The 26,965-nt window shown below is 37.5% G+C and overlaps 1 protein-coding gene across 1 annotated transcript; it reads right to left on the reverse strand.

The window, feature by feature from the left end:
- Positions 1-27: 27 nt before the first annotated feature.
- cand2 (cullin-associated and neddylation-dissociated 2 (putative)) lies at positions 28-25,033 on the reverse strand. Its single transcript, XM_038306204.1, has 24 exons — positions 24,826-25,033; positions 22,817-22,960; positions 22,286-22,440; positions 21,906-22,029; positions 21,473-21,530; positions 20,751-20,949; positions 19,993-20,098; positions 16,593-16,732; positions 15,979-16,289; positions 15,553-15,694; positions 15,230-15,348; positions 14,811-14,966; positions 13,680-13,901; positions 13,394-13,600; positions 12,034-12,221; positions 8,642-8,801; positions 7,866-8,006; positions 7,163-7,302; positions 2,931-3,106; positions 1,733-1,828; positions 1,067-1,236; positions 829-993; positions 615-722; positions 28-450 (listed from the first exon to the last, which is right to left on the reverse strand). The coding sequence occupies exons 1-24, from the start codon at positions 24,891-24,893 to the stop codon at positions 220-222; spliced, it is 3,726 nt and encodes a 1,241-aa protein (XP_038162132.1). The 5' UTR covers positions 24,894-25,033; the 3' UTR covers positions 28-219.
- Positions 25,034-26,965: the final 1,932 nt, after the last annotated feature.

A 26,965-nucleotide genomic window follows, 5' to 3' on the forward strand; every position in this document is an offset into this window, starting at 1 on the left:
ATTAAACTCACAAAAAATAAAAATCACTTTAATTCAGGAAAAATATATTTCAAAGTTTATTCAGTGCACTTTGACACCATAATCTATTCAGGCAGAAATGTAGTTTCAAGTGCTACCAAAGCATCAAATGTTAGATAAAAAATGGGATTAAATACTAAAGATAAAATAAAACCCAAAATAAAATGCCTTTGATTCAACACCTCCTTTAGCTCATGTCCTTTAGCTCATATCCATGCTCTCTGAGGGACCCATGCCTCCTCCCTCCCCTCCCTGGACACTGTGGTAGATGGACGCCATGTCTGCGTTGGACCTGATCTGGTTGGCGAATTCAGCCATGCTGGGACTTTTTTCCACCTCCGGCACAGCCAGCAGGGCGGCGACAGCTCGCATGGCTGAGCGCCGCAGTTCCTCCTGCTTCTCAAACTCCTGCTTTACAGAGCCAGCCTTTACCTGCAGATTGTTAAAATGCATGTTATTTATTTATTTTCTGTTTTGCTTGTTTAGTCTTTTGTATTTTTAAGTTTCAATGCACTAAACAATACCAAGGCCCATTTAAAACTAGTCCTGATTTTGTAGATTATCAATAATTCCATGGCATGCATGTATTTCTGTACTTTGGTGGTGCAGGTGGCTTTTAGCGGTTCCACCAGACGGTCAAGTCTTTGGAGAACAGCAGCAGGACACAAAGAAACCAGTCTGGCTAACATCAGGAAGGTCAACATCTACAGAAAAAAGATGGATTATTTCAGACCAAACAGCTGAAGTGCTGATTGCTTACAATCTATAAAGAATGATAAACAATCTGAATTCAGCCTTTTTCCTGCTCACCCTGATATCATAGTGATCTTTCAGTCCCTCCTCCACATGATCCAGAAACTGCAGGACATCCAGCCCCTCTAGACAGCTGTCCAGCAGAGTGTACATACACTCAAATGCTGCTTTACGCACATCCAAACCATCATCAACAGTGTGTTTGAAGGGACCCATCTCCACCTGCAGTGCAAATGCAAAGCCTTATATCTGCACAGATCGCTATTTTCTGAAAATTTCCCATTAGCTTACACACCTCCCTAATGAGGTCTTTCCTGATCTGGGTTTCCTTGTAAAGGTGAGGCAGAACTGTTCCCAGCAGGCCTTGGACCAGAGACGGTTTGTTGTGAGCAGCAGAGTTAAACATCACCAAGGCGACACGCCGCACATTGATGTCACTGTCCTGCAGGGTCTTAAGAAAGTCACCTGTGGTTAAAAAAAAGGCAGTTTTCTTACTGATGTTGCCTTACCCAGCTTTAAAACTCAGAACAATTAAAATAAAAACTGCTAATATTCTGAAGTTGTTAAAACATTTAAATATAATACAAATAAATGTATTATTTTCATTTTGATATTTAGAAGGAAATTGTATGGGACCAGTCAAGAATAGAAGGGAAATTTTGAATGGCTACTATTGTAAAACATGCTTCCACACAAGTGAATGCAGTGCAATGGAAAGGGTTATAGTACATATGATGGGTAAATCATCGCTCGTGGAATACAGTCACAGTAACACAAGTCTGAGTATTTCTGAATCAAACATCAACCTGTAAAACATTTACAGTAAATAATATCAACAGAAACTAAGGCTGTCAATTTACAATCTTTCAGTATGTAAAAAAACATGTTCAATAAAGTTAGTTTAAAAATCATTCTCAAAGTGTAAATAAAGTAAATATTTTCCCATGATGCTGTGTTTTACCTATACAGTCTTTTAGCAGTGAGTCTATGGGAGCTGGATGGTCAACAATAGTGAACTTTACAGCAGTCACCACTGTACTTCGAGCCAAAGGTGAACCTGTAAGAAAAAAAGTGATGGAGGAATATTATATTACTTGATAGATCTTGTAATATAATTTACCAAAATTAATCAAGAAAAATATTTTTTATAAAAATTAATGTTTAATATTAAACCGCTAAAATATTAATGGAAATAACTGATATTAAAACCCAGAGGCGTAGCTAACATAACCACAGAATTACCTCATGAAACTAATCTAAGAGTAATCTGCTAATTTATCTTCCCCTAGTGTTAGATAAAGCACCCCTGGTTTGGTTATTATCTACCCAGGAAACCATTAGCGGTTTGTACCTTGCAGAGACTGCAGAGAGAATGCAGATATTATGATTACATTTAAATGATCATTAAAATACCTGTATTTTGAAATTAGATTTCACTGTGAGTTGTTAGCAAATACCATCATTGTCATCCGTTAAATATAATGGCAGAGATTGTTGAGAAGAGTTTGGATCTTTAAGTTTTCAGGGAATAAAGAAGATCCACTGCGATTTGGTTAATAAAATAATGACAATATGAATCACAATAGATATCTAATCAGTACCAACAATAAATACATCCAATAGATTGTTCTAAATATCAATGACGTTTGATCCAGAACCACACTGCTGAGACAGGATTAAGCCTCTCAACCTCTCACAGCCAAGCTAAACAAGGTAGGACAGGTAGAATTAAAGGTTATGTTTTAATAGCATATGGGTTGCAAATTAAATTCTGCCTTTGTTCTCTTGGTCATTATCTCAATAAACAAACAAAAAATTAATCAATGGTAGCAACACTACTCCAGACATTTTGAATTGAGAAAGCCTCCTGGGTGGGAAGAAAAACGTCTTCAAACTTGGAAAACATAGTCCATTCGTTTGTTTTTTTTACTTTTTTTGGAACATTTTCAGCAATATTCCACAGTCTTATTGGAAATTATTCAAAACAGATCATTTTGATTCCTTTTATCTTTTGGTTCATTAACTGGGAATATTTAAGCTCTTTATATTTAACAATGAGACATCTAAGGGTTTGAATAATAAAAAAAAAAATGGTGTGACACTTTACAGGGGAGATAAGATTCAACATGCTGAACGGACCCCCTCAGTTGCCACCATACCGGCTTTCAGATGTTGTTTTAGTCTGGGCAGAAGTTGTGCAGGGTTGACCAAGGTCAGTTTTCCCAAGCATTCAGCCACTAGGTTCCTGGTCCCCTCCTCCTGACTCTCACAGTGCTGAAACAGCAAAGCCCAGATTGACTCCACGTGTGGTGAGAGACTAGAGGCTGGGCATGCGCTGAGCAGACAAAGAGAGAAAAAACGTAAGGATCTCTATTAGGACTGAAGGACGTTGATAAAACTTGCCTATCTTTCTAGAACCTTTGATAATATATATATATATATATATATATATATATATATATATATATATATATATATATATATATATATATATATATATATATATATATATATATATATATATATATATATATATATATATATATATATATATATATATATATATATATATATATATATATATATATATATATATATATATATTGGCTGCAAGCCCAGCAGTTGTTGGGCTTGCAGCAAATGCTGGGAGAAGGGATACGGATCGGGCGAGCGTACTGCGCGGGGAAGCTGCCCCTGGAGATAGCAAGATCTCTGGTCAAACTACGTATCCACCGGAATCCCCAAAGTGGAGCACGGTTGTGAGGAGAGGAAAGCGACAAGCGGGATTACGCGGTACTACACCTGGAGTGAAAACAAATGCTAAAAGTATGGCCATTGTGGGCACAGGGGCAGTGAAAAACATAAAAACTGTGACAACAAAACTGGTGAGTGTTTTTGCTTCTAAATTCTCGCCTGACTTGGATGTACAGACTTTAACTGAATATCTTCAGGGCCAGCTGGGTCGTGAAGTTACATGTCTGAAAATAAGCTCTGATAATAGCAGGTTTGCCTCTTTCAAAGTCTCATCTGAGTGTAATGAAGTGGCGGAGATGTACAATCCTGATCTCTGGCCAGTGGGAGCTTATGTAAGGCGTTTTTATGAGCCGCAGAGGGCTGGAGCTGTGGGTATGAGTGGTGCCGTTCCCCCGGGGATGCAGATGAGTGGGGCCTCCTTTGCTTGTGGCACCAAGGCCAAATAAAACTGAACAGATGGCTCTTAAAGTTCTCTCATATAACTGCCGTGGCCTGCGCTTGGGCCATAGTGCAGAGGACAAAGCTCGCCGGGTTGTTGTAGACCAACTTCTGAGTCAATGTGATGTGCTGTGTCTACAAGAGACTTTTCTGACAAAGCAGGATTTAGAAGGACTGAACTCTATAAATGAGCGTTTCCACGGGGCTGGGGAGTCCAGTGTTGATATTGGGGATAGAATAATACGAGGACGGATTGCTGGTGGTGTGGCAATATTATGGGATAAGAGACTAGATCCTTGTGTTAAAATAATCCGACTGGAAGTGGACTGGTGCATAGCAATACACCTGACACAACATGACAGGGAATGTGTTATCCTGAATGTGTACACCCCATATGAGTGCATTGCTAATGAAACTGAGTATCTTAACAAGCTTGCTTTTATTAACTCTTTTATACAAGATAACAAATTTTTTAATGTGTTTGTTATTGGTGACATGAACTCTGATATCACTGACAGTAAATCTATCTTTGGTACTCATTTAAAGCAGTTTTGTGAGGATAGTGGGTTAATTCTCTCAACGAAAGTTCTGCTGCCTACAGATAGTTTTACATATATTAGTGAGGCATGGCATACAACCTCATGGTTGGATCACTGTGTAACCACAGCAGATGCACATGCCTCATTGACCGACATGAAAATCCTGTATGAATTCTCTACTGCCGATCATATTCCATTTGGGATGCAGATAAATTTACAGTGGTTACCAATGACAGAAAAGTACTCTGAAAGCAACAAATTACACTTAGACTGGAGCTCACTGTCAAAGGAGGATCTGCTATCTTATTCGATGTGCACAGATAACTCACTCAGGAATATCTACTTGCCCAGAGAAGCAGTTAGCTGTAGAGATGCTAATTGTAAAAATCCTGAGCACATAAGATCCATTTGTTCTGTGTATAATGAAATAGTTAATGTTTTGATTGCATCAACTAAACACTTTCATAAACAAATAAAAAAGAAAAATAAGATCAGGCCAGGTTGGAATACCCATGTGGTTGAATTTTTTAATAGAGCTAGAGAGGCTTCTAAGGAATGGATTGAGGCAGGTAGACCAAGATCAGGGTCTGTCTTTGAACATAAAAAGTATACCAATGCCCAATATAAGTATGCTGTGCGTTATATTGGTAAAAATGAAAGAGCAATGAGGTCTGACTCAATGGCCAGAAAACTCTTCTGTAACAATACCCAAGGCTTCTGGAAAGAAGTTAGAGGTATGACATCCTACAAAACATCCCTCCCATGTTCGGTTGATGGCATATCAGGCACTGCTAACATTGTGGAGCTGTGGCGCCAACATTACAGCAGATTATTTAATTGCATCCATAGTGAACCATGCACTGCAAACAATGTTGACCATATAGATGAAATCCTGCCTTATGAGGTTCATAAAGCTATTTCCAAATTATCTAACAATAAAGCCACTGGGCTGGATGGAGTCTCAGCTGAACATTTAAAGTATGCAAATGCAAGGCTAGCTCCTCTACTTTCCATTTGTTTCACATCGTTTTTTATTCATGGGCTTTTACCTGACTCTATTTTAAGTGTCCTGTTAGTACCCGTCATTAAAGACAAAACTGGAAACATTGGCAATTCTGATAATTACCGTCCGATAGCGCTGGCCAGCATAGTTTCAAAAATTATTGAATCAATCCTGCTGGACAGGATTTTAGAGGTTGTCAAGTCTACAGATAACCAGTTTGGTTTTAAGGCTAGGCTGGGCACAGATATGTGTATATATGCTCTAAAAGAGATTACTTATAAATATAATAAGCAGAACTCTTCAGTGTTTATGTGTTTCCTGGATGCATCAAAAGCATTTGATAGGGTAAACCACAGAAAACTATTCACAAAACTGACACAAAAAGGAGTACCAGAGTATATTGTTCGTATTTTGAAGTACTGGTATACTCAGCAAACACTGCAGATTAAATGGGGGGAATGTGTCTCTGCTCCATTCAAAGTTAGTAATGGGGTGAGGCAGGGCGGGATTTTGTCCCCAGTTCTCTTTAACTTGTATCTGGATGAACTGTCACACAAGTTGAGAGCTTGTCACACTGGTTGTGTGGCTGGTGACTCGGTACTTAATCACCTGATGTATGCAGATGATTTAGTAATATTTAGCCCTAGTACTGCTGGGTTACAGCAACTACTAAACATCTGCTCTGAGTATGGTCTGGAACACGACATAAAGTACAATCCATCTAAAAGTGTGATCATGATCTGTAGGAGTAAGGAAGATAAATCTACTGAGTTTCCAGATTTTTTGCTGTCAAATACTGTGCTGGGCGTAACAAATAAAACCAAGTATCTTGGGCACATCATCACAGAAAATCTGTCAGACGATGAAGATATTTGCAGACAGCGTAGATTGTTGTATGCTCAAGCTAATACCCTTGCACGTAAATTCGGTTCATGTACTGATAAAGTCAAAGTGGAACTGTTTAATGCATATTGTACCTCTCTGTACACTGCTCACCTGTGGACTACCTATAGAAAAGTCAACCTGCAAAGGCTGCAGGTGGCCTATAATGATGCTATGCGGTTACTTTTGAAACGTCCAAGATGGTCCAGTGCAAGTAAGATGTTTGTCACAGCAAGAGTTAATACCCTACAAGCAGTTCTACGAAAGTTAATGTATAAGTTTATTTGTAGGTTAAATGCATCTGAAAACGATATTATTTTGTCACTCACTGATACCACACGTAGTGCAATCCGATATCAGTCTAAGCTGTGGAGACACTGGTATTCCTGTCTTCTTAAAGATCCTATTTAATCGATAATGGTACTTTTATTGTGTTTTTATCATTAACTATTTTTATTTTATTTTTATGTATGTATTTATTGGACCATGAGTCCGGAATAAAGTTTATCTATCTATCTATCTATCTATCTATCTATCTATCTATATATATATATATATATATATATATATATATATATATATATATATATATATATATATATATATATATATATATATATATATATATATATATATATATATATATATATATATATATATATATATATATATATGTAGCTATGTTTCGGATGATAAAGAGACAAACTGTCCAAAGTTACTAAAGCAAATAAATAAATAATAGATGCTAATTGCATATGGTGCTTGGAAATCCCACCTGATGACCTCTTTCAGGGAATGGAGCAGGAGGTATTGCCTTCTTGGCTGAGCTGAGATCTCTTTCAGCATGAAGGGAAGAAACTCATTCAAAGAGCCGACTGCCATGCCTCCTAATGCGCAGGAGGCTGCTGTCTTTATCTGTAAACACAGAAAGGATGTAGCCTCACCATTTATGAAGGAAATCAGTGTATGTTGTTTTTCTTACAATTTGCAGCTGGGGTTAAAAGAGAAGTAGTGATGGAGCTCTTCTCATGGGTAATTTTTCTAAATATCTGTGTTTTGTCAGAATATGTGAGCTCGTTGTGGAAGAGGATTAAAATGAGGTGTACAAGGTACATTTTGTCAAAAAGCTTAAATAAACATGTTTATTTCTAAGGGTTTTGACAAATGGCCTTTAATTAAAGATGAGGTAGTACACTCAAAAAGCAAAATATGGAGTGACATAGCTAGTCCGTAGAATAAAGAACAAGATATTTGTTTATTCCATTCATCTGATCTCATTCCAAAAAAGTAAATCAAATAAAAAAAAATCCACTGCACCTTGTTTCCAAATGTTTCGCTTCACATCAAGGAACCTTTTTTAATTGAAAATTGTTTTTCAACTTTTTTTGGAATGACTATGACCTGGGTGACTGAGAATCTTCACCAGCATCTGATCTCGTTAACATTTATAAACCATCTCAAGTGTTTCATTGTCTTACCTCTTCATTGGTTGAGGAAAGGGCCTCTAAAATGACCCCCTGAACCTCCTTACTCCCTCCCAGACTGCTGTTCCTCCCCACCTCACCCAGACACAAAAGAGCCAGGACACGAGCCGACTCCGGAGAGCTGGAATTCTTCACCTGAAGGAAGAGGGAGAAAGACTTTAATAAGGCACACACTCAGGATACATACTCTTAACATCCATAATAACAGAAAAGAGTCTCTGATATATGAGAAAGGTATACATAAAAGAGGTAAGAGAAAAAAGGTATTTTTTCTTTATATAAACATTAAAAAAAATGTCCTACCTTCTCAACCCTTTTCATATCTTATGGTTGTGCTGGGCATTGGCAATATAATCGCAACTTTTAAAAAACCCAACAATTTTCAAATTGCAGAGGCACTCTATTTTGGTCGCATTAAATTTAAGAGGTAAGACACTGACTTTCTCCCTCCAGGATTTTATGTGGAGGTAACAAGTGTGAAATGGGTTTTGTCAGCACACAAAAGGGAAAGGAGGGCTGCAGCTACTGCACAGATCCAGCCATGCAAGTAGAAGTAAGCACATTTCCACACAACAGTAACAGCAAATTAATTCGACAATAGACTCTGGACAAACCAGCTTTAAGGTAATGAAAGCAATTAAACTGTGTTGTGAAATATCTACATGTTTTTAATAAGTGCAGTACAAAATCAAATATAGATTTGATTGGATTATCTGTGAAAGGTCCTTTATAAATATGCTGGCATGTGCATGCACATAACAGTCACACACCTGTTGTATTAGGCTTGTTACAGTGCCAGCCGTGTCTTTTGGTGAAGCAGAGGAAAGAGCAGCCACACAGCGAGCCACAGAGTGGTACGACTGTCTGTGCAGGATCTCAGCAGAGGACTTAGAGCTTTGAAATGGCTCCATAAGAGACTTCACCAACTGACTGTTAGAGAGGAAGATGTGGAAATAAGAAGAAAGAGAAGGAAAGGAGTCTGTTTTATATACAGGTGTTAAAGGAAATAAAAGGGATCAGAAAATGCCCATTAGGCTCCGTATTTTTTTCGTACATCAAAAATCATTGCAAATGATAAGAACTGATTTTTGTTACTAGACAAAATTCTTGACCGTTTGTTATCTATTTGTGATTTTCAGGGTTATGATAAATAAGAAAAATATGCCTTTAAATCCTTGGGTTTTAAATATTAAGACATAACAGAAACAGTGATGTCTTATACATTATCTATTTAGCTTTGATTTCAAGTGTTCATTTCAAGTATAAACAAATCTTTGACAGAGATCGATACAGTGTGTTACTGCCTGCCCATTCTGGAAAGATTAATTAATTAAACATTATTTGGAAATTCACAGTTCAATGTTAAACTCAACAGTTCTGTTACAGTAAAAAAAAACAAAAAACTAGTATAAATAAACTGTATAGATGTGTCAAAGTACAAGACATCTGGACCAGTGGTCATCTAACAGATGAGACAGCACCAGAGATCCTTGGTCATAATGTGAACAAGCATGTTTCATGGAAGGCAGACAGCTTATCAGGACTAATATTTCCTTTAAACTATCATCGTCAGGCATGGTTTTGGTGGGGTGATGGAAGATGATGTTTAGCGGAAGAACAACCTGGGCCCCTTTTTGTCATTTTATTCCCCGTTGGACCTTAAGCCTCTAAGTAGGTCTACTTTCTTTACGCCATGACCATGATCTTCGAATCATTTCAGAATATTTCTGTAACAGAATAGAGCAGAGGTATCTAGCTGTAAGACCCCTGGAATAGAACAGGGAACAGCCTGATCATTGACTTGATTATACATTAAAGGTTTGCCATGAAAAGCTGGATTGCAAGTTTCTAACCCAACCTTAGTCATGTTGCTCCTAAATCCAGGAATGTATTTTTTTTCTAATCCTGATTGATGTCATTTGAAAGAATTCTGCTGCGTTTTCTTTGTTGCACAAACAGAAACTCTATGCATACATTTCCATCTGCTCAACATTTGAAGTTAGGCTGGTAAGGAGGTTGTTCCCCAAAATCTAGCAATACAGTACATGCCCCCGGTTATCCTCTCCTTAATGCAGTGCAGTCGGCCTGTCCCATCCGCAGAAAAATACTTCCAATGCATGATGCTACCACCCCCGTGCTTCACAATAGGAATGGTGTTCTTGGTATGGTACTCATTATTCTCCTACCTACAAACATGGTTAGTGGAATTACTGTATGACCAGAAAGTTCTATTTTGGTCTCATCTGACCACATGACTTTCTCCCATGACTCCTTGGTCATTGGCAAACTTAAGACATGCCTTGACATGTGCTGGTTTAAGCAGGGGAACCTCCCGTGCTATGCATAATTTGAAACCATGACGTCTCAGTGTATTACCAACAGTAACTTTCGGAAACGGTGGTCCCAGCTCTCTTCATTTCAAAGCAGACCTTTTTTCATCAAGCTGCTTGGCAATATCCCGATAGCCCTTTCCAGCCTTGTGGAGGTGTACAATTGTATCTTTAGTGTCTTTGGACAGCTCTTTGGTCTTGGCCATGTCAGTAGTTGGATTGTTACTGATTGTTTATGGGGTGGACAGGTGTCCATATGCAGCTAACGACCTCAAACAGGTGTATCTAATTTAGGATAATAAATGAAGTAGAGGTGGACTTTTTGAAGGCAGACTAACAGGTCTTTAGAATTCTAGCTGATAGGCAGGTGTTAAAATACTTATTTGCAACTGTATCATACAAATAAATATAACAAATATATATATACTGTGATGTCTGGATTTTACTTTAAATTATGTCTCCCACAGTGGGAGACATGCTCCTACAATAAGAATGTCAGACCCCTCCGTGATTTCTAATTGGAAGAACTTGCAAAATAGCAGTTTGTTCAAATACTTATTTATATATTTTCCTCACTGTAAAGATGGATGTATATACCTTTTTTTATTATCATGGGGTAGACTGGATTCAAAATACAACCTATAATTGACATAGTTTTTTTTAATTGTCCCTCATTTTTTGTGTAATAAACAATAATCATGTGTAAATTTTTCTTTTGTTTTGAGTATAGAACCAGGTATAGACCGAATCATTTTAAGCTTGCAAGTGGTTTTTCATGACTTTCTTTTCATTATGGCTTAAGTCTTTAAGTAGAAGGATGGCTTTAATACATGTATGGAAAGCTGAATTTCTCAACTTGGCCCTTTTCAGGATTTCTTATTTTTTTTCAGTACACATGAGAGACTTTTTTTAATCTATACTTTCTATGTCACTTTGAGGAAATAAGTTCCACATTTTTGTGTTGCCCAAACAGAAACTGTTGCTGTCCTGTAATAACAGAGCCTCTGATGACATCTGACATGCCATCCTCATGTCACAGAAAATGTCCCCTGAAAGACGCTGGAACTCTCCAACGGGCAGATCAGGTTCCTCGCCACCATATGAAGCCAACAACTGTGGCAGGTTTAAGGTTAGGATATTTTACAGTCAGGTCATTTATCAGTTTTGGCACCGGTTAATGTTCTCCATGCGTCAGCCTGGGACAGCCTTCATTTTGACAAAGTTCCTGCAGAGTCACAGAAGGCATTACACATCAGTTTTACCAGCCTGAGTATTACTGCCTGTGATTAGTGAAGCTATCTTTATCAGCAGAATTTGCGGAGTTCCCCTGGAAAACACTAATCACATCATTATTGATTCCTCAAAACAACAAAGCTGCTCTGACTCAGTTGTGACTCAAGAGTGCGATCCACACACTGGAGACACAATTTCGTCTGGACTAGTGACGTGAGGGGAGCTTTGATTGAGTTTCACTGTTTTTATTTTCTGTAATATATATACTGTAATAGTTTCTAATCAGCTTAGGGGATTTTGACATTGTAATTGGAAGGTTTTCTTGTGCTCTGATGAAATAACAGCTGTTTACCAGCCTGGGGGACAAACATTTTAGCATGATTGTAATTTTATGGAGCTGGCTGAAATATATCGCTAATTGCAACATCAGCCCCAAAACTACGAGATTATTATCTGCAATTCTAAACATTCAAGGGTCAAAAGAATTTGTAGTAACAAACTACTAGCAGTTATTGCTCTTGAACGACTTTCCAAACCTATCTGCAGTTCCCCGAATACAGAAACATTTAGATGCTAGGACAGTTTGGACTCCATCCTACCTGTAGCCCAGATTAGTAGCCTTACTCGACACCAGGGCCTGAAGGAAATCCAGTATAGCCAGAAGTGCACCGCCCTGCAGCATTGGAGAGTGGATGAGCTTGAAGACTCCCGGCAGAACAGAGGAGCTGATCTTTGCCAGAGAGGAGGGACAGGCTTTGGCCATACAAGTCAGCAAGGTAATGGACACCTGAACAGGCAGGAGACAGTTTCTAGTGAATGGAACATTTAATCAAAAAGGAAACCAACCTGCACCTCTCCATCTTCACCATGAGGCAGTCATTAAAAATATATTGTAAATTATATAAACACAACCTGGTTGTGCACACAACATGATATCTTAAAAAAAACAAGTAAAATACTTCTATCTGCTGAACTATCTTCTTCCCAGATAACCATCCATCAGAGGCTTTTTGGCAGAGTAGCCCAACAGAAACCTCTCCTCAGACTCCAGAAGCTCTGCTTAGAGTTTGGCTGTTGAGACCAATATTTAAGTTTCAGGCTTTATTTCCAGGCAGAGTGTATGAAGACAACAGGCCACTGCCCATCAGCTGCCCAATACAACTTGTTATTGTCATGGAAGCAACGCAATACATGTTGGAACTAAATGACACACAAGGCTGAAAAAAGGTGGCTTTACTATTAGAGTGGTGTCATTTAGTTTTTTTTTTCTTTTTTAAAGAAAAAAAAAACAATTCTAATGGCAGTACTAAAAAAAAGGATGCTTCTACTCAATACTGGGCAAAGGGTCTGAATACTTATGACCACGTGACATCTCAGTTTTTCTTTTTTAGAACATTTCCAGAATGTTCTTCTTTCTTTTTTCAGGATGAGGAGTTGAGTGTCCAATCATGAAAAATGAAATTAACCTTTTTTATTTTTATCATGCAAAATTTTATACGTTCCATATCAATATTTTAGGCATTGTTTGAACACTTTGTCTCCCAAGTGTGAGTTGGAAAAGAAAGGCAATTTGAATTTTAACATTAAGCTTATTCCGAGGTGTTCCAGGTCTATGATGGTTAATATTTGAAATGTTTAAAGTATTTAGAAGGTTTTTTTTTTTGGTGCAATATCTGCTACTAAGAATAGTATACCTTAAAGGTTGGTTGAAGTCCTCAAACTATTATCCAGGTGGTTAAAATGTTGTTTGATGTGAAATCACAAAAAATTAAAAGATACAACTGGGAAATCAATGAAAATTCTGCTGCTGCGGCAGCCTGGGTAGCAGTGACAATAAAGAGAGTTTATCTCATTATATTACTACTGTTTCTACAACCTTTTATTTGTCTGTTTAAAAAAAATTATTTACAGTAAATCATTCCAATTTTCCTTTTTATAAGCACATCAGAGTGTGAATACCTGTGAAATATGCATGTCGCTCTCATCCACCAGAGGGGGGATCTCACTCAGCACAGGGTCCAGAGCTGCTGGCTTGATGCTGGCAGCGTGATTGCTGACCAGAGCCATGAGACACGCCAATGTGCTTAGTTTAAGAGCACGCTGGTTCTTCCGCAAGAAAGACCCCAACACGGACAGAGCTTCCAACAGAATGGATGTCAGGTCAATCTGAGGAAAAAAGGGGTTTAATTATTTTTATTTAAGGTTTTAATTGTGAAAACTTTATTTTAAAAGTCTTCTAATAAACCTTTAATGGAGATGCAGTGATGAGAGTGAGGGTCTTAACAGCTGTCAGTCTTGTTATCTCATTTTTTAACCTGTCCAAAAAGATCAGCAAGACTCCCTGCAGCTCAGACCCCAAGTGGTCACCAAGATGGCACACCATGTGACCCATACAGGAAATAGCTCTCTCCTTCACTTCCTGGTCGATGTCTGTTGCTTTGAGCCTCTTCATTGTAACTGAAAACACCTGCAGGAAGGAAGATTTTAATGAAGAACAGGTGACAAAATAAAACGCGTGTGGAGCCAAACAACAGCTGATCCAAGACAAATAAATGAAAGAGCAAAAACAGGGAGAAAAAAATAAATTGGAACAAAACAATGTAAACAACAACAGGCTTATTCACTAAAGGCAAACAATCTCTAAAATGGCAAAAAAAAAGCCTGCATGGAAAAAACCCAATATATATGATACGTGAAGGAAGCAGGACCCTATTTTCTCCTAAACACAAATAAAAGGCCTTCCCAGCTTAGTATGACTAGATACATTAGAATCCAATAAATTGAGGGAAAACACAGAAGCAGTGGAGATTTCTGTAAAAAGCTGCTTGCTAATATATATCGAGAGCTGTATCAAAAACATATTTTTTAAAGTCCCACTTTTTTTGTTTTACAGCTTTCTTGTAAACTCAAACTGTTTCTCTAGTGCTACAAAAATAAAAGCCCAAGGGGGCAATCATTTAAAAAGCTTAAAGGTATAGTGGATTATTTTAATAAATTTTTTAAAAGAACCACCCTCTCCACTGTTTAAAAAAAGCTGCACATGCCCAACCCTGTATCCGCTTCTGAGAGGGAACGCCTATTAAACGAGCGAAAGAGCATGCACAAGCCTATTTCTCCTCATGCATGCTCTGTTTAAAAGTTGCTGTTTGCATAGCTCATACAACCTTACTTTCCAAAAGTAGATTTGCAATTATTCGACTATGTCAGACTCACCACAGGTAAGGGAAAATGGAGACAAGCACATAGTATGGCCTTACATAAACATATCACCAGAATGAATGACAATTAGGAGGACCACTTATTTTAATTATCCCCCCATAAAAAGAACACCCTTCACTATACCTTTAATAAAAAAAGATAAAAAAATGAAAGGTACCTCCTTGATGAAAGGTTTAGGGTCAAATCCTCCAGACTTTGCCTCCTGTCCCTGCGGCCTCATCACTTTGACAAGCTGCTGAGTGACCAGCAAAGCCTCTGAGGTGATCTTATAGAAAGTGTCCTCAACACATGTTAAAACTGCAGGTAGCAGGACCTGTAGGAGCGATAGAGTAGATAAGCATGAAAACCTTCATATGACTGGAAAATATCTTCTCTGTTAGAGAACTTATCATTTTACTGCAACAGTGTAAAATTAACCAACAGACACTTTATGGTGGGATTTCAAGCATGATTAAAATCATGTTTTAAACATGTTTTGAAATAGTTCTGATATAAATTCATCACCCCCCACAAAAAAGCAATATTCTATATACTGCTTTAAAGTCAACAGGGCATATTAAAGGAGGTGTGAAGAACCTGCATGTGTGGCTGAAAAGCTTGAGGAGGGTGAGAGATGAGGAGAATGTGGAGGAAAGAGAGAGCATCGATCCTCATGGTGGAAGAGGTGGACTTGTCTGTCAGAGAAAAAACAACACCTGGAGGAAAGGATGGAGAGAAGGAAAGAGATGAAGGAAAAGAAATACAAGTGAAGAAGAGATAATTAAAGCTAAAGAGAAGGACAGAGATTATGTCAGTTTGAAAAGTAGAGACAAGCAGAAGAAAGCTTTAACTTCCTGAGGATACGTTGATGTCTGCTACAGAAATAAGGGTATTTTGTAGATATCCCTGTGCATGTGTACCAGGTAAAAGGGCGGGTATGTGATCTTCCAGGGATCCAGGAGCCGTGTGAGCGAGCTCCGTGAGAAGACAGAAGCAGCCCTGTCGAGATTTAAGGCTCTTTTCCTTCAGCTGTTTATGGAGAGACTTCACAATCCCTGGAATCTGAACACAGATAGACACATAAAAATGAATACCAAACAACTGGATTCTAGTTGCTAGATGCAAGTTTCCTTTCCTGCCTGGAAGCTTAAAAATTTTGCTATTTCATAAGGTTGGCAAAAAATATTTGAATCATTTGCTTTTGATACAAAGAGTTAACTTGCATCCCTGGTAAAGGTGAGTAGAAAGGCTTAAAACAAAAGTAAACTCATTGATGCTATCATTAATTATTTGGATTCCTAAAAAAAATGCTATACAATATATTTTTACTTTACACTTAAGGGCACCTGTTTCTTCAGCAAAGCAACCGCTGGTTCTTCCTCCCGGGCCGTCCCTGGCTCCAAACAAGCGGTGATGACGCCGTGATGACCTGAACCACCACGCGTTTGCCTCAAGAGGGTGGAAAAAGCAGCAAAGACGTCAGCCCTCACATTCTCCTCACGCTCCTTGAATCGGGCCAGCAAAGCTGGGCAGATGGAGGAGTAGAAGGAGAGCAGGAGGTCTCTGCGTGTGCTGATCAGGGCCTCTAGACACTTGATGGCGGAGCGGCGAACCTTCCAGCTCATGTCATCATCATCACTGTACTCATCATCTGATTCTGAAATGGTTTAGGATGCCTTTATAAATTACCTTTAATGTTTATGAAATTCTTAAATCAATATGATAATTATAAGCTGGCTAAACTGAGAAATGTAATTCAGAGTTTTTGTCATGAGAACTTCAAACAGAAACAGACATTTCTCTACTTTGAGAGGAGCAGTGAGAACTTTTTTGTACTATTTTGACAACAACAGTGAAAAAAAAAAGCTGAATTTACAGCATTAAAAAGTAAAAAAACTGATTTATTTTCTTTTTATCCCCAAGTTCTACGTAAAGAAAACAGCAGATCAGAGCCACAGACCTTCATCAGCTCTGTCCTCTATGTCCATGCTGTCCTCATCTTCCTCGCTATCATCATAGTTGTAGTTAGGGTCATAGGTCATGAACTTCAGACAGAGTTTGGTCACTGTGGCAACATGAGGTGACATTTCCTTTGGACACCTGTTAAAAAGATAATGACACAATTTCAGTATAAAACAGTTAAATCCCTTGATAAATATTATGGCAAGGATCTTTGTATTCATTTAGTAATTGCAATGTGGACATATTTGACTTAATGCATCAAACTCTTTGACCAGTTACACATAGAGCCATGGAAATGTGATATTTGCTCCTAGATCACTTTTTTATGGATCTATTTTATATTTTATTTAGATTTCAAAAAGATTGGTCTCTTTTCATGGCATAAATATTTAAAGGAAGATAGATGGATATCTCAGACGTATTTAGTAATGAAAAAGGAAACAGAACATGTTTTAACTTATCGACCCAATAAAGGACATTAAATAGTATTTGTACCACTTAAACTCAAGTAGAAGAAAGTAAATATGGTATGGTTTCTGAAACAAATATAAATCTGAATAGTGTATCATGCATTTCTAAACATCCTCCTAACACCTACCCAATTGCTACCAGAAGTCATCTACAGTGTAAACAAAAAGCCACCTCTATGTAATTTAATCCCAGTGTAAATAAATCTGTTCTGAAAGACTTCAAAGGTTTGTTAGAGAACATCAGTGAACAAACGGCATCATGAAGAATAAACAATTCTCCATACATGTCAGGGAGAAACTGGTGGAGAAATTTACAGCAGGGTTAGGTTTTAAATCAACAGTGAGCTCATGGACAAAAAACCCCTAAAAAAAAACTGGAAAGTGCAGAGGATAACTGCACACCAACTGTCAGGGTTCTGCTCTCCATAGTTATTTTCTGTCTGTTTGGTATTTTTTTTTTCTTTTTACAGTGTCCTGTCTGGCAATGTGGTAATAAGAATAATTGTCTTGATGCCAAAAAGAGCCCAACAGATTTTGCTTTCACAAGTGTAGCAGTACACCAATCGCCAGAGTGTTCTCCTTGATTTATGCATATAAAAAGTTTTAGTATAATTCATGCAGTGACTATTACCAATTATACGGACACTGCAATGTAAGTAGAACAGGTTAGGAAGAAGAGAAAAAAGGAGAAAAGATGAAAGAAAGAGAAGATAAAAGGGAGATAACAATAAAACATCTTCAGTCTGCATCATTACCATTAGATGTAAAAAGAACAGCACAACCAACGGATATAGTATAAGAGATACAGTAAAGTAACAACTTGATACTATTGCTGAAGTATAAGTAGTATTATTTAATCTGACATGAATACTGTGGTAGCTGAAGATAAGAATATGGGCTTTCTGTATGGAAGTGAAGTGAAAGTACCTGGATGCAAGCACCAGGTACTTTCACTTAAAATATATATATATATATATATATATATATATATATATATATATATATATATATATATATATATATATATATATGTATATGTATATAAATATACTTTTTTTTTTTTTTTTTTTTTTGTTACTTCCTCGTCTCTTGCTCCTCACGTGTATGTTCCCTGACGTTTATTGTTTGGTTTTCATTATTTTTGTATTTTTCTGGATTTTTGCCTCGGTTGCCTACTAGTCATTAGTTAAATAAGCAAAACTCATGTCTACCTACTCATCTTTGCATTTGGGTCCTCAAAGCCTCCACCCAAACTGATACCTATCAAGATATGGAAATCTGTCATAGACTTTATTACCAGAACAGCATTATTCAAGAGAAGCAGCAAAGAGGTCCCATGACAAATGTGCAGAGCTGCAGAGATCCACAGCTCAGACGGGAGCATCTTTTGAGAGGATAAATGTCATTCATTGAATCTAGGAATCTAAATAGCCAGATGATAGTCCTTGGAAAAGGAAAGCTATAAAGAGTACTTATCAGTTGTTTAAGCAATGTGGGGGCTGCAGTAGACATATGGATACAGGAGCTCTGGTCAAATGGAACCAAAATAAATGTTTAGGCTGAAATGTTAAAAGTCACATCAGTGAAAGATGGTGGTGGCAGCATCATGCTTTGGACATGCATTTCTTCAGCCAAGACTTAAAAGCTGAATATAGTTGTAAAAGTATAGAAATAAATAGCTTCTCTGGAAGAAAAATGGTTCAGAGCTGCAAAAGACTGGAACACAGGTTCACAGGTTCGTTGGGAAAAAAAACCAACATGGCATCCAGAAACACACCAAGTCAGGCAGATATTTTTGTGACGTAATTCTTGATGTTCCCCATCTGTTCTAAATACCCTTGAGCTAATGTTCAAAGAAAGAAATGACAGAAATCCCAGCCTCTTGTAAAATTTATTTCCCAATAGACCTGCAGCTTTTTAGTAGGGGCAAAACAGCATTTGGTCAGACACAGATTGTTCAAGTTCTCCTACTATGACAGATAAGAGAGGTCTGTAGATTTAATCATACACACATTTTAATTATAAGAGACAAAATGAGAAAAACAATCTAGGAAAATTTTATGAAGCTCTTCTATCCTCCAGTAGTGCCGTGTATTAATGCCATCTGTTAAACTTCAAACATTTAGCCTCAAAACGGAATTTGAAAAGAGTGAAAGATTTACTTTTTGTGTGAAAGTGTTTAGATCAAAAAACACCATTAGGACCATGTTATATATTGAAATAAATCTAAGACAGCCTGAGACATTTAACATTGAAACATTACAATGTGAACAAAAACTTCCCATTTGCAAAGCTTTCGTAATACTGATTTTTCTAATGGCTGATGATCTGGCTTATGGATGAGAGACATGATTAATATTCAGTGGATTATTGTCAATGGTTTGTCCTCAGATGCATTTAAGCAAATAATAAATGTTTACCAAATGAGAAGAATGCACTAACGCCTGAAGGATTTAGTCCTATAAAATGTTTACAGACTGTGATGAAAAATGAAGCATTAAAAAAAACACAAACTCAAACTGTTCTGTGTAAATACAAAAAGATAAATGTGTGATTACATTCAAGTGATTGATTTGTTGTTTAAACAACAAACACCTAAAAACCTGATCCAACAAACAGCCTTTTGTGATCAGAGCCAAAGAATGCTTCTTATTCTAAACTGGTGATCAGGTTACTTTGACAACCTGTGCTGCAATGAGAAGTGTAGCTGTAAATAAAATAAATGTTTCACATTATGAGCCAGTTTGTTTGTTTGTGACTTTGAATGAAACTTATGCTGTTTGTGATGACCATCACCTGACTTCCCCAGATAATGAACGACCTCTGTGGTCAAGGTCAGGTTAGCAGTAACAATGGATGGAGAGGAAATGAGGGAAATCCAATTTCCCTGAACGAAAGGAAGCAAGGTGTTTGTTTGTTTGTTTGTACCTCCGTATAAAAGCTTCAAAGGCCTGGAAACAATACTCCCTCAGCTCATCGTCCTCCACACTGGTGAACTTCACCACCATGGGGATCACTTTCTCTAAATGCTCTCCTACAAATAAACAGGAAGGAAATCTACAGTTACAATGAACTATGACACAGTATTGCTTCGATTTAAACAGTTACACCCTCTGCATTGTGTTTATTAGGAAAAACACAAACCTGTTTGCAATAAAACATTTCAAGAACGTCACATAAACATGTACTAAACTTTTTAAAGTTTGGCACTATTCTTATCATATAGAGAAAAAACCCTCAAAGCTACATATAATTGATTTCTACTTTCTGTGTGTTATATCTGTGTAATAAATGTATTTTAGATTCCCCGGATGACATAATGTCATTGGCTGCTTTTTGCAGCCACTTTCTAGACAAGATAGTCTTATCAATATCAAAAAAGTCAAAGAAGTTTATCCTCTAAAGCTTGATTGGTTTATCCTACGAAAATGAAAATAAATAAGTGTGCAAGTTACTTAGAATAAGATAGTACTGAGAGGCAAAGCAATGAGACAAACCTTGATCAAAAAGGACAAATTGATCATTTAAACTAAAAAAAAGTTTTGCTTTAAGAAGTATTGATCTGGGATTTCAAATAGGACAATTATTTCTTTGAGATATCAGTAGGAGGAAAATTCTTGTTCTAACCTAACGGTATAATATCTATTTGACAATGAATGCATCCTGAGTAAAGTGAAAAATCTCACCAACTCGATGGCCTCCCTGCCGACTAACGGTTGCTAAGCACTGGATGTACGTCCTCGTCTGGGATGTCTGCTGGTTCTTTGCCAGTTCTTTTAACAGGTGGTCAGTCAGCTGAGAGAAGAGAGTGGGACTACAGCAGGGCACTAAGTGGCCGAGGGCCAAGATGGAGCGCTTCCTGACTGCCATTCTGGAGCTGGTGAGCTGGAGCAGGAAGATGAGCACAGTGATTATGGGTAAGATAGACTGATATAAAGTTGAATTTAAATTTTTTTTTTTGGACTCTGTTAATTTCCCAAATGGTCTACAACACAGCATTTTAGCAATTCAATATTTGATTCTTATGATTGTCTTCACTCATACTTGTATTTCAGACATTTTAGCTTTGCTTGTTTAAATCAAAGCAGCAATAAACCAATGTGAAAAAGTGCAGTGCCTCGTTAAGTAACTTTACTCCATACATGTTATTAAATATTTGTTAATTCCACAGAGTTGTTTACTCCAACACATATTAGAGAAGATGAAGATGGAAAAGGATGTTTTCCTCCTTTACTCTTTACCAGTCAAAATATTTCCCCCTCCTAATTACACGCTACTTTATCTCAGTCTATTACATACACTGCTAAATCTGTGGTTACAAAGTGACCAAAAATGAAACGGTTTAGAGGTTCAAATAGTTTTTGAAGAAGTCTCCATATTTTCCATCTGTTTACCATGAGTTTGTTACCTGAGGCAGCAGGCTGGAGAGCAGAGAGCTGTGAAACCCAACTAGAGCACCGCCCAGCCTTCAGGGGGAAAAACAAAATTCTTCAAATACAAAACAAATACTTTAAATGCTTCAGTTTATCTGCTGTTTTGCTTCTGTCTCTCTTGTATTCTGTTGACCTGATAGCATCAAACATGTCTAAGATGGAGACAAAGTGCTTTACAGGTGTGGAGCTAATAAGGCGCTGACCTCCATAGGAGAAGAGTTCAACAGCCCCACATACATACAGTACACACACGGCCTACTGCTTGATGACACTTCGGCTTCAGCAGGGTTTTACAAACTTTAATGTTTACCATTCAGACAGCTAAATATAAAAGATGATACTTTATAATGCATGCCTATATCATGTCACTTTTTCTCATGTTATATTAAAAAGAAAACATTTTTTTACCTTCCCAACATGTCAGAAAGGATGTCCAGAGCCTCCAATTGAACCGACACGTCTTCTTGCTTCCCCATGGCACCAATCAGCTGGGAAGTAATCTTCTTACACACACTGGCTGTGAGATTCACACCTGTCCACCAATATTAACACAAAAATATACAGAGATATAGCTGAAGGGAAGAGCTGCTTCTTTATTCAAAACACAAATCTCAGTCCTGTGGGGTGATCATCGATATAGGTTCCACTTTCTCCGCTATTTGATGAAAACACACTGTTTATTGATCATCTCTATTGTGTTGGAGCTGCCTGGGTAATATCAGACAGAAACCGGATAATTGACTATTTTGGCTTAAAGAAGAAAGGAAAAATCCCGAACCAGTGTTCACCTGAGGCAGACAGCGGCAGCTCAGCAATCACAGCCTTCAGTCCCATGCTGGAAATGTCTCTCAGCTGCTCCTTGTCTGACATCATGTTGGCACACAGTATGTCCACCATCGCCTCCACCTGAGGCTCCTTCACTTTACTCACCAGAGGGGCCAGACTGAAAATCAACAGTATTTTACTTCAACAAAAGCCTTTAAGAAAGGTTTCTTTATGATGCAGACAAAACACTCTGTGTCTTAACTGCTCTATCAAAATTAAATAAAATAAAAATCAATATACACTTAACTGCTGATAATTTAAAGTTAATAAAAATGCTTCTTAAATAAAAACAAAAAAGTTAAAATAGGTCAGACATTCTTTGTAAATGTATAAATAGTAGACAAATTCCTTATAGCTGATCTAGGAAAACACTGGTTCAAGTTCATCCCAGATAAATTTGGTAAATTGTATAATTTCACTGCATCTAGACACATTGCAGATATGTCTAGATGTGTCAATATGTCAGTATACACTATGTCTGTGGTAAGTTTTACCATTTTACTGCCAGGTTCTGCACCTCTCCATTCTTGTCCTCCAGCAGTCTGAGCAGCATGTTGACCACTTTTCTCTCACTGTCCTCGTCCAGTTTAATGCTGTCTTTCTGCAGTTCCAGCATCAGGTCATTTGTGGCCATAAATCTGGACTCACACCAATGCAATGCAGAAACAAACAGGCATTCAAAATGAACAGGACAATAATAAGTAAAAAGACAGGGATTAAATCAGTAAACAGGAAGAAAGAAAACAAACATGACTGATGTTATTTTCCCACACAGTTTGATCATTTGCTTGTTAGAGCATACGTCGTTTTCTTGGTTGTCAGTTTAAGCTATTTGTTCTGCTCTTGTTCTAACTGGCCTATGCTGGACGCAGTTATTAGTTTGGTATGATAAACCTCAGTGAAACACCTCAATCTATCACCAGAGAAAGACAAATTATGTTAAGTATCCCAAAAATTTCTGACATGTTATTTTTTTGAAGGGTACAAACATGACCTAATTCTTGTCATTATGTGACAAGAATAATGCATAAATAAACAAGGTAAGACCTTGTTTATTTAAAGAGAATGCATTTTATTAAAAATGAAGAGGATAGTTGCTCTGAGTTCATGATAGCGCATGGAACGGATTAACAAAATAAAGATAAGCATCACAAACCTTACTTAGTCAGGACATTTGTCATGCAAATAGGGATATCCAAAAGATCAGATTGACAAACTAGAGTTGTTTAAAAAAAAAAAAAATAACTTTTTTGAGTTTAAATAAAATAGATTGTGATAGTCCTAATGTAAAGCAGTATACTGACACAATGGCAGTGGGAGTAATGTAGTTATCATCTTTCCAGGCAAGCTTCACATATTTAAAATTAAGAATCAGTCTAAGAAAAAAAAGGGGTAAATAATCTGCATACAAATGCATAAGAAAATCATATACAATTTGGGACTAACAACAATCTATTGAAATAATCTAAACAGTGGCAGTTCCAGGTCAAATTTGCTAATGGGGCCGGATTGGAGTCAGTGGTGTTTCAAAGGGGCACAGAAAAAAAGCAAGTTGCAAAAAAACAGGGCCACAGATCAATGTGTATTAAGTGAGAATTGGAACTAAAAAGCCAGTTGTGGGTCTGGATATCCCAGTATTGCAGATGGAAAGTAGGGGTGCACCAATTTATTGGCCCAGGTTTCCTTTATTTTGGAGATCAGTGATCAGCCGAGACTTAAAACCAGTCTGATCCCACTTACATCATTAAAGGTATGAAAAACAGCCACTGTCTCTACACTTTTCATTTATATTTTTGAGTGCTATTCTGTGCAGTTAAAAGAAGCACATAGTATTTCACAGGTATTGTTCCTTTTTTTTCAATGAATTAATATTAAAACATTTAAGCCGCATTGTTATCCTATAACAACTGCTACCAAGAAAAAGTTGGTATTACATGTTGATCCTAATGTCAGAATAAGGACCAGTTCTACAGGGGCCAGCTGGGGCCAGTTCCCCTGCTGGCCCCTGTAGAACTGATCCTGGCCCCTGTCTAGAACCGCACATGAATTTTAAGTAAATACGTTTAAGACAAAAGGGTATCAATATTTGATTCAATATAAAACTGCTATCAATACATTAAAAAAAGTAAAATGGGGAAAAACAAAAAAAAACTTCCAGTTTGCCAAGAATAGCCAAGGGATAGGTTCTTTGTGGTGTATAAATATTCAGAATAGTCTTGTACTTCATTTAGCTTTTTTTAAATATATATACTGCTGAAGAACTTGACTTTTTTTCCTCTGATTTAGCTGATTGACAGCATCACATGATTTGCTGAATAAGAGAGACTGTATGAGCAGTTTATATACACAATAGATCCAGGAAAAAATATAAAAACAAGCAGGTTTTACTTTGGGAGTAGTGCAAACATGTCAACATTTTGACAAAATGGCATTCACATGACATCAGACAGACTAAATGGGTCATCATGTCACTTCCAGAACTTCTGACTAACTCTTACTTTACCTGAAATCTTTGTCAGTTGATGTCATTTTCTCCAACAAGCTGGAGATGTGGTAAGAAACACTCGACATGGTGGTAATTTAACAGCTGACACCGCTACTATTAAATTTAAGATCTATTTAAGTTATTAAAGTTAAGATCTGTCGTAAGAAGTGAAAGCGGGGCAACAGGTTTACCCTGACAACATGGCGAGGCTGGTGGGCTGAAGGGAGAAGAAATAGCCTCTGGAACCTGACACCTGCTGGGCCCTGATAAAAATAGATGGAAGGTCAAGAGTGGGTTGGTTTGTGCTGCTCCCTGGTGGGCATGAAATATACACCATTGTTATAATTGACATGTCAGAATAGAATAGAATAGAATAGAATAGAATAGAATAGAATAGAATAGAATAGAATAGAATAGAATAGAATAGAATAGAATAGGAAGCAAGAGGAGGTTATTTATTGTCATTAATAGAAGAGAATAGAATAATATCAGATATATTTTAAATACAGTTGCCAAACTCATCCAGAGCCATAGGTCTGTTGAACCATCCATTCCACCTGCTCTTAGCAGTAGTGATTTCATGGGATTCTTTAAAAATGGGTTTGATTCTATTAGAAATAAGATAGTTGTCAACCCTCTAAATATGATTGGTTTATCTCTGGAAGTTGAGGCAGCATCTGAGGTAACTATAGAACCTGAATCATGATTAGACTGCTTTGATTCAGTTGAACTTACAGAGCTAGAAAAACTTCTATCTACATCTAAGCCTTAAACTTTTATGTTAGATCCAGTTCCAACCATGTTATTGAAGGAAATTTTCCCTCAGATTTCCTCCTCCATTTTCGATGTGATTAACCTATCCCTGATACAGGGATATGTACCTCGGGCTTTTAAGTTAGCTGTAATTAAATTGTCTCTTGACCAAGATGACTTGTTCAATTATAGTCCTACATATATCTATATCTAGTCTCCCTTTCTTATGTAAAATACTAGAGAAAATTGTTGCCAAACAAGGGTGTTACCAATTACACCATAATTAACTTTTTCAAGAGTTTCAAACTAGTTTTAGAGCTCATCATAGCACTGAAACAGGCACTGGTGAAACTCACTAATGATATTCTCATGGCCTCAGATAATGGACTTATCTGTTCTTGTCTTGTTATATCTCAGTGTTCTATTTGATACAGTCAATCATAATATTCTCTTAGAAAGATTTGAACATTTTATAGGAACTATAAAGGGAGGCACATCTTTTAGTTATCAAGGCAAGGCAAGGCAAATTTATTTGTATAGCACAATGCAAGGTGCCTTACATGATTAAAATATAGGAAAATAATCAGAGTCAGAGTCCTTTCCTGTAAAACCAACTACCAGTTTTAGTCCCTGAGGCAGACACCCTGTCTACTTTTAAGGGTAGGCTTAAAACTTTCCTTTTTGATAAAGCTTATAGTTAGAGTGGCTGAGGTTATCCTGAGCTATCTCTGCAGTTATGCTTAGACTGCTGGAGGATATTGGTACCACACTTTATCTTTTATTCTTCATTCATTTCATGCTTCATTCTATCTCTATCCTCCCAAAATGTGTTAGTACAATCCTTAACGTTGTGCTCTCTCTGCTCTGAGTAGCTTGATCTGGTCTGCTGCTGTTTGGCTGTGACACCATCCTGGAGAAAGGCATTGGCTGTGTTGCTGCCATCAACACCTTTGTTTGTGGATGTCAGAGCTTGACCTGTTTTTCAGTGTACTCCTGTTTCTATGACTGTGCCTAACTGTATGTGCTCTCTTCGTCTTCTGACATGGAAGCTGGCTCGGAGCTCATCTGCCTGGCTGTGTCTTATCTGCATGGGGCCACCTGTGGAGCTGGTTGGCAGTTGCCTTTTATATCTCTGCTTCTTTTGTATCTCTACATATGTCTCTTTGAACTCCAGTTGGTCTCTGAAGATGGTCGCTCACACTGAGCCTGATTCTGTTGGAGATTTCTTCCTGTTAAAAGGAGTTTTATTCTCCACTGTTGCCACAAGCATGCTTGGTGTGAGGGATTGCTGTCAAGTCAATAGGTTGATGCAATCCGCTTGTTTTGCCTTAGATAAAAAACTGAACCGATCTGACTGTATGATCTGGTTGAACTGTCTCTCTAAAGTGCCTTTAGATGACATGTG

The sequence above is a fragment of the Cyprinodon tularosa genome, unplaced genomic scaffold (assembly GCF_016077235.1).
Source record: "Cyprinodon tularosa strain WSP-4 unplaced genomic scaffold, ASM1607723v1 ctg575, whole genome shotgun sequence".
Classification (NCBI taxonomy): Eukaryota; Metazoa; Chordata; class Actinopteri; order Cyprinodontiformes; family Cyprinodontidae; genus Cyprinodon; species Cyprinodon tularosa.

Excerpts from the sequence above, each read along its gene's own strand:
- cand2 (XM_038306204.1), bottom strand. The coding sequence starts at position 24,893 with ATGTCGAGTGTTTCTTACCACATCTCCAGCTTGTTGGAGAAAATGACA. Across the intron at positions 22,961-24,825 it reads TCAACTGACAAAGATTTCAG|ATTTATGGCCACAAATGACC; the intron begins GTAAAGTAAGAG and ends GTGTGAGTCCAG. Across the intron at positions 1,829-2,930 it reads AAAACAACATCTGAAAGCCG|GTTCACCTTTGGCTCGAAGT; the intron begins GTATGGTGGCAA and ends TTTTTCTTACAG.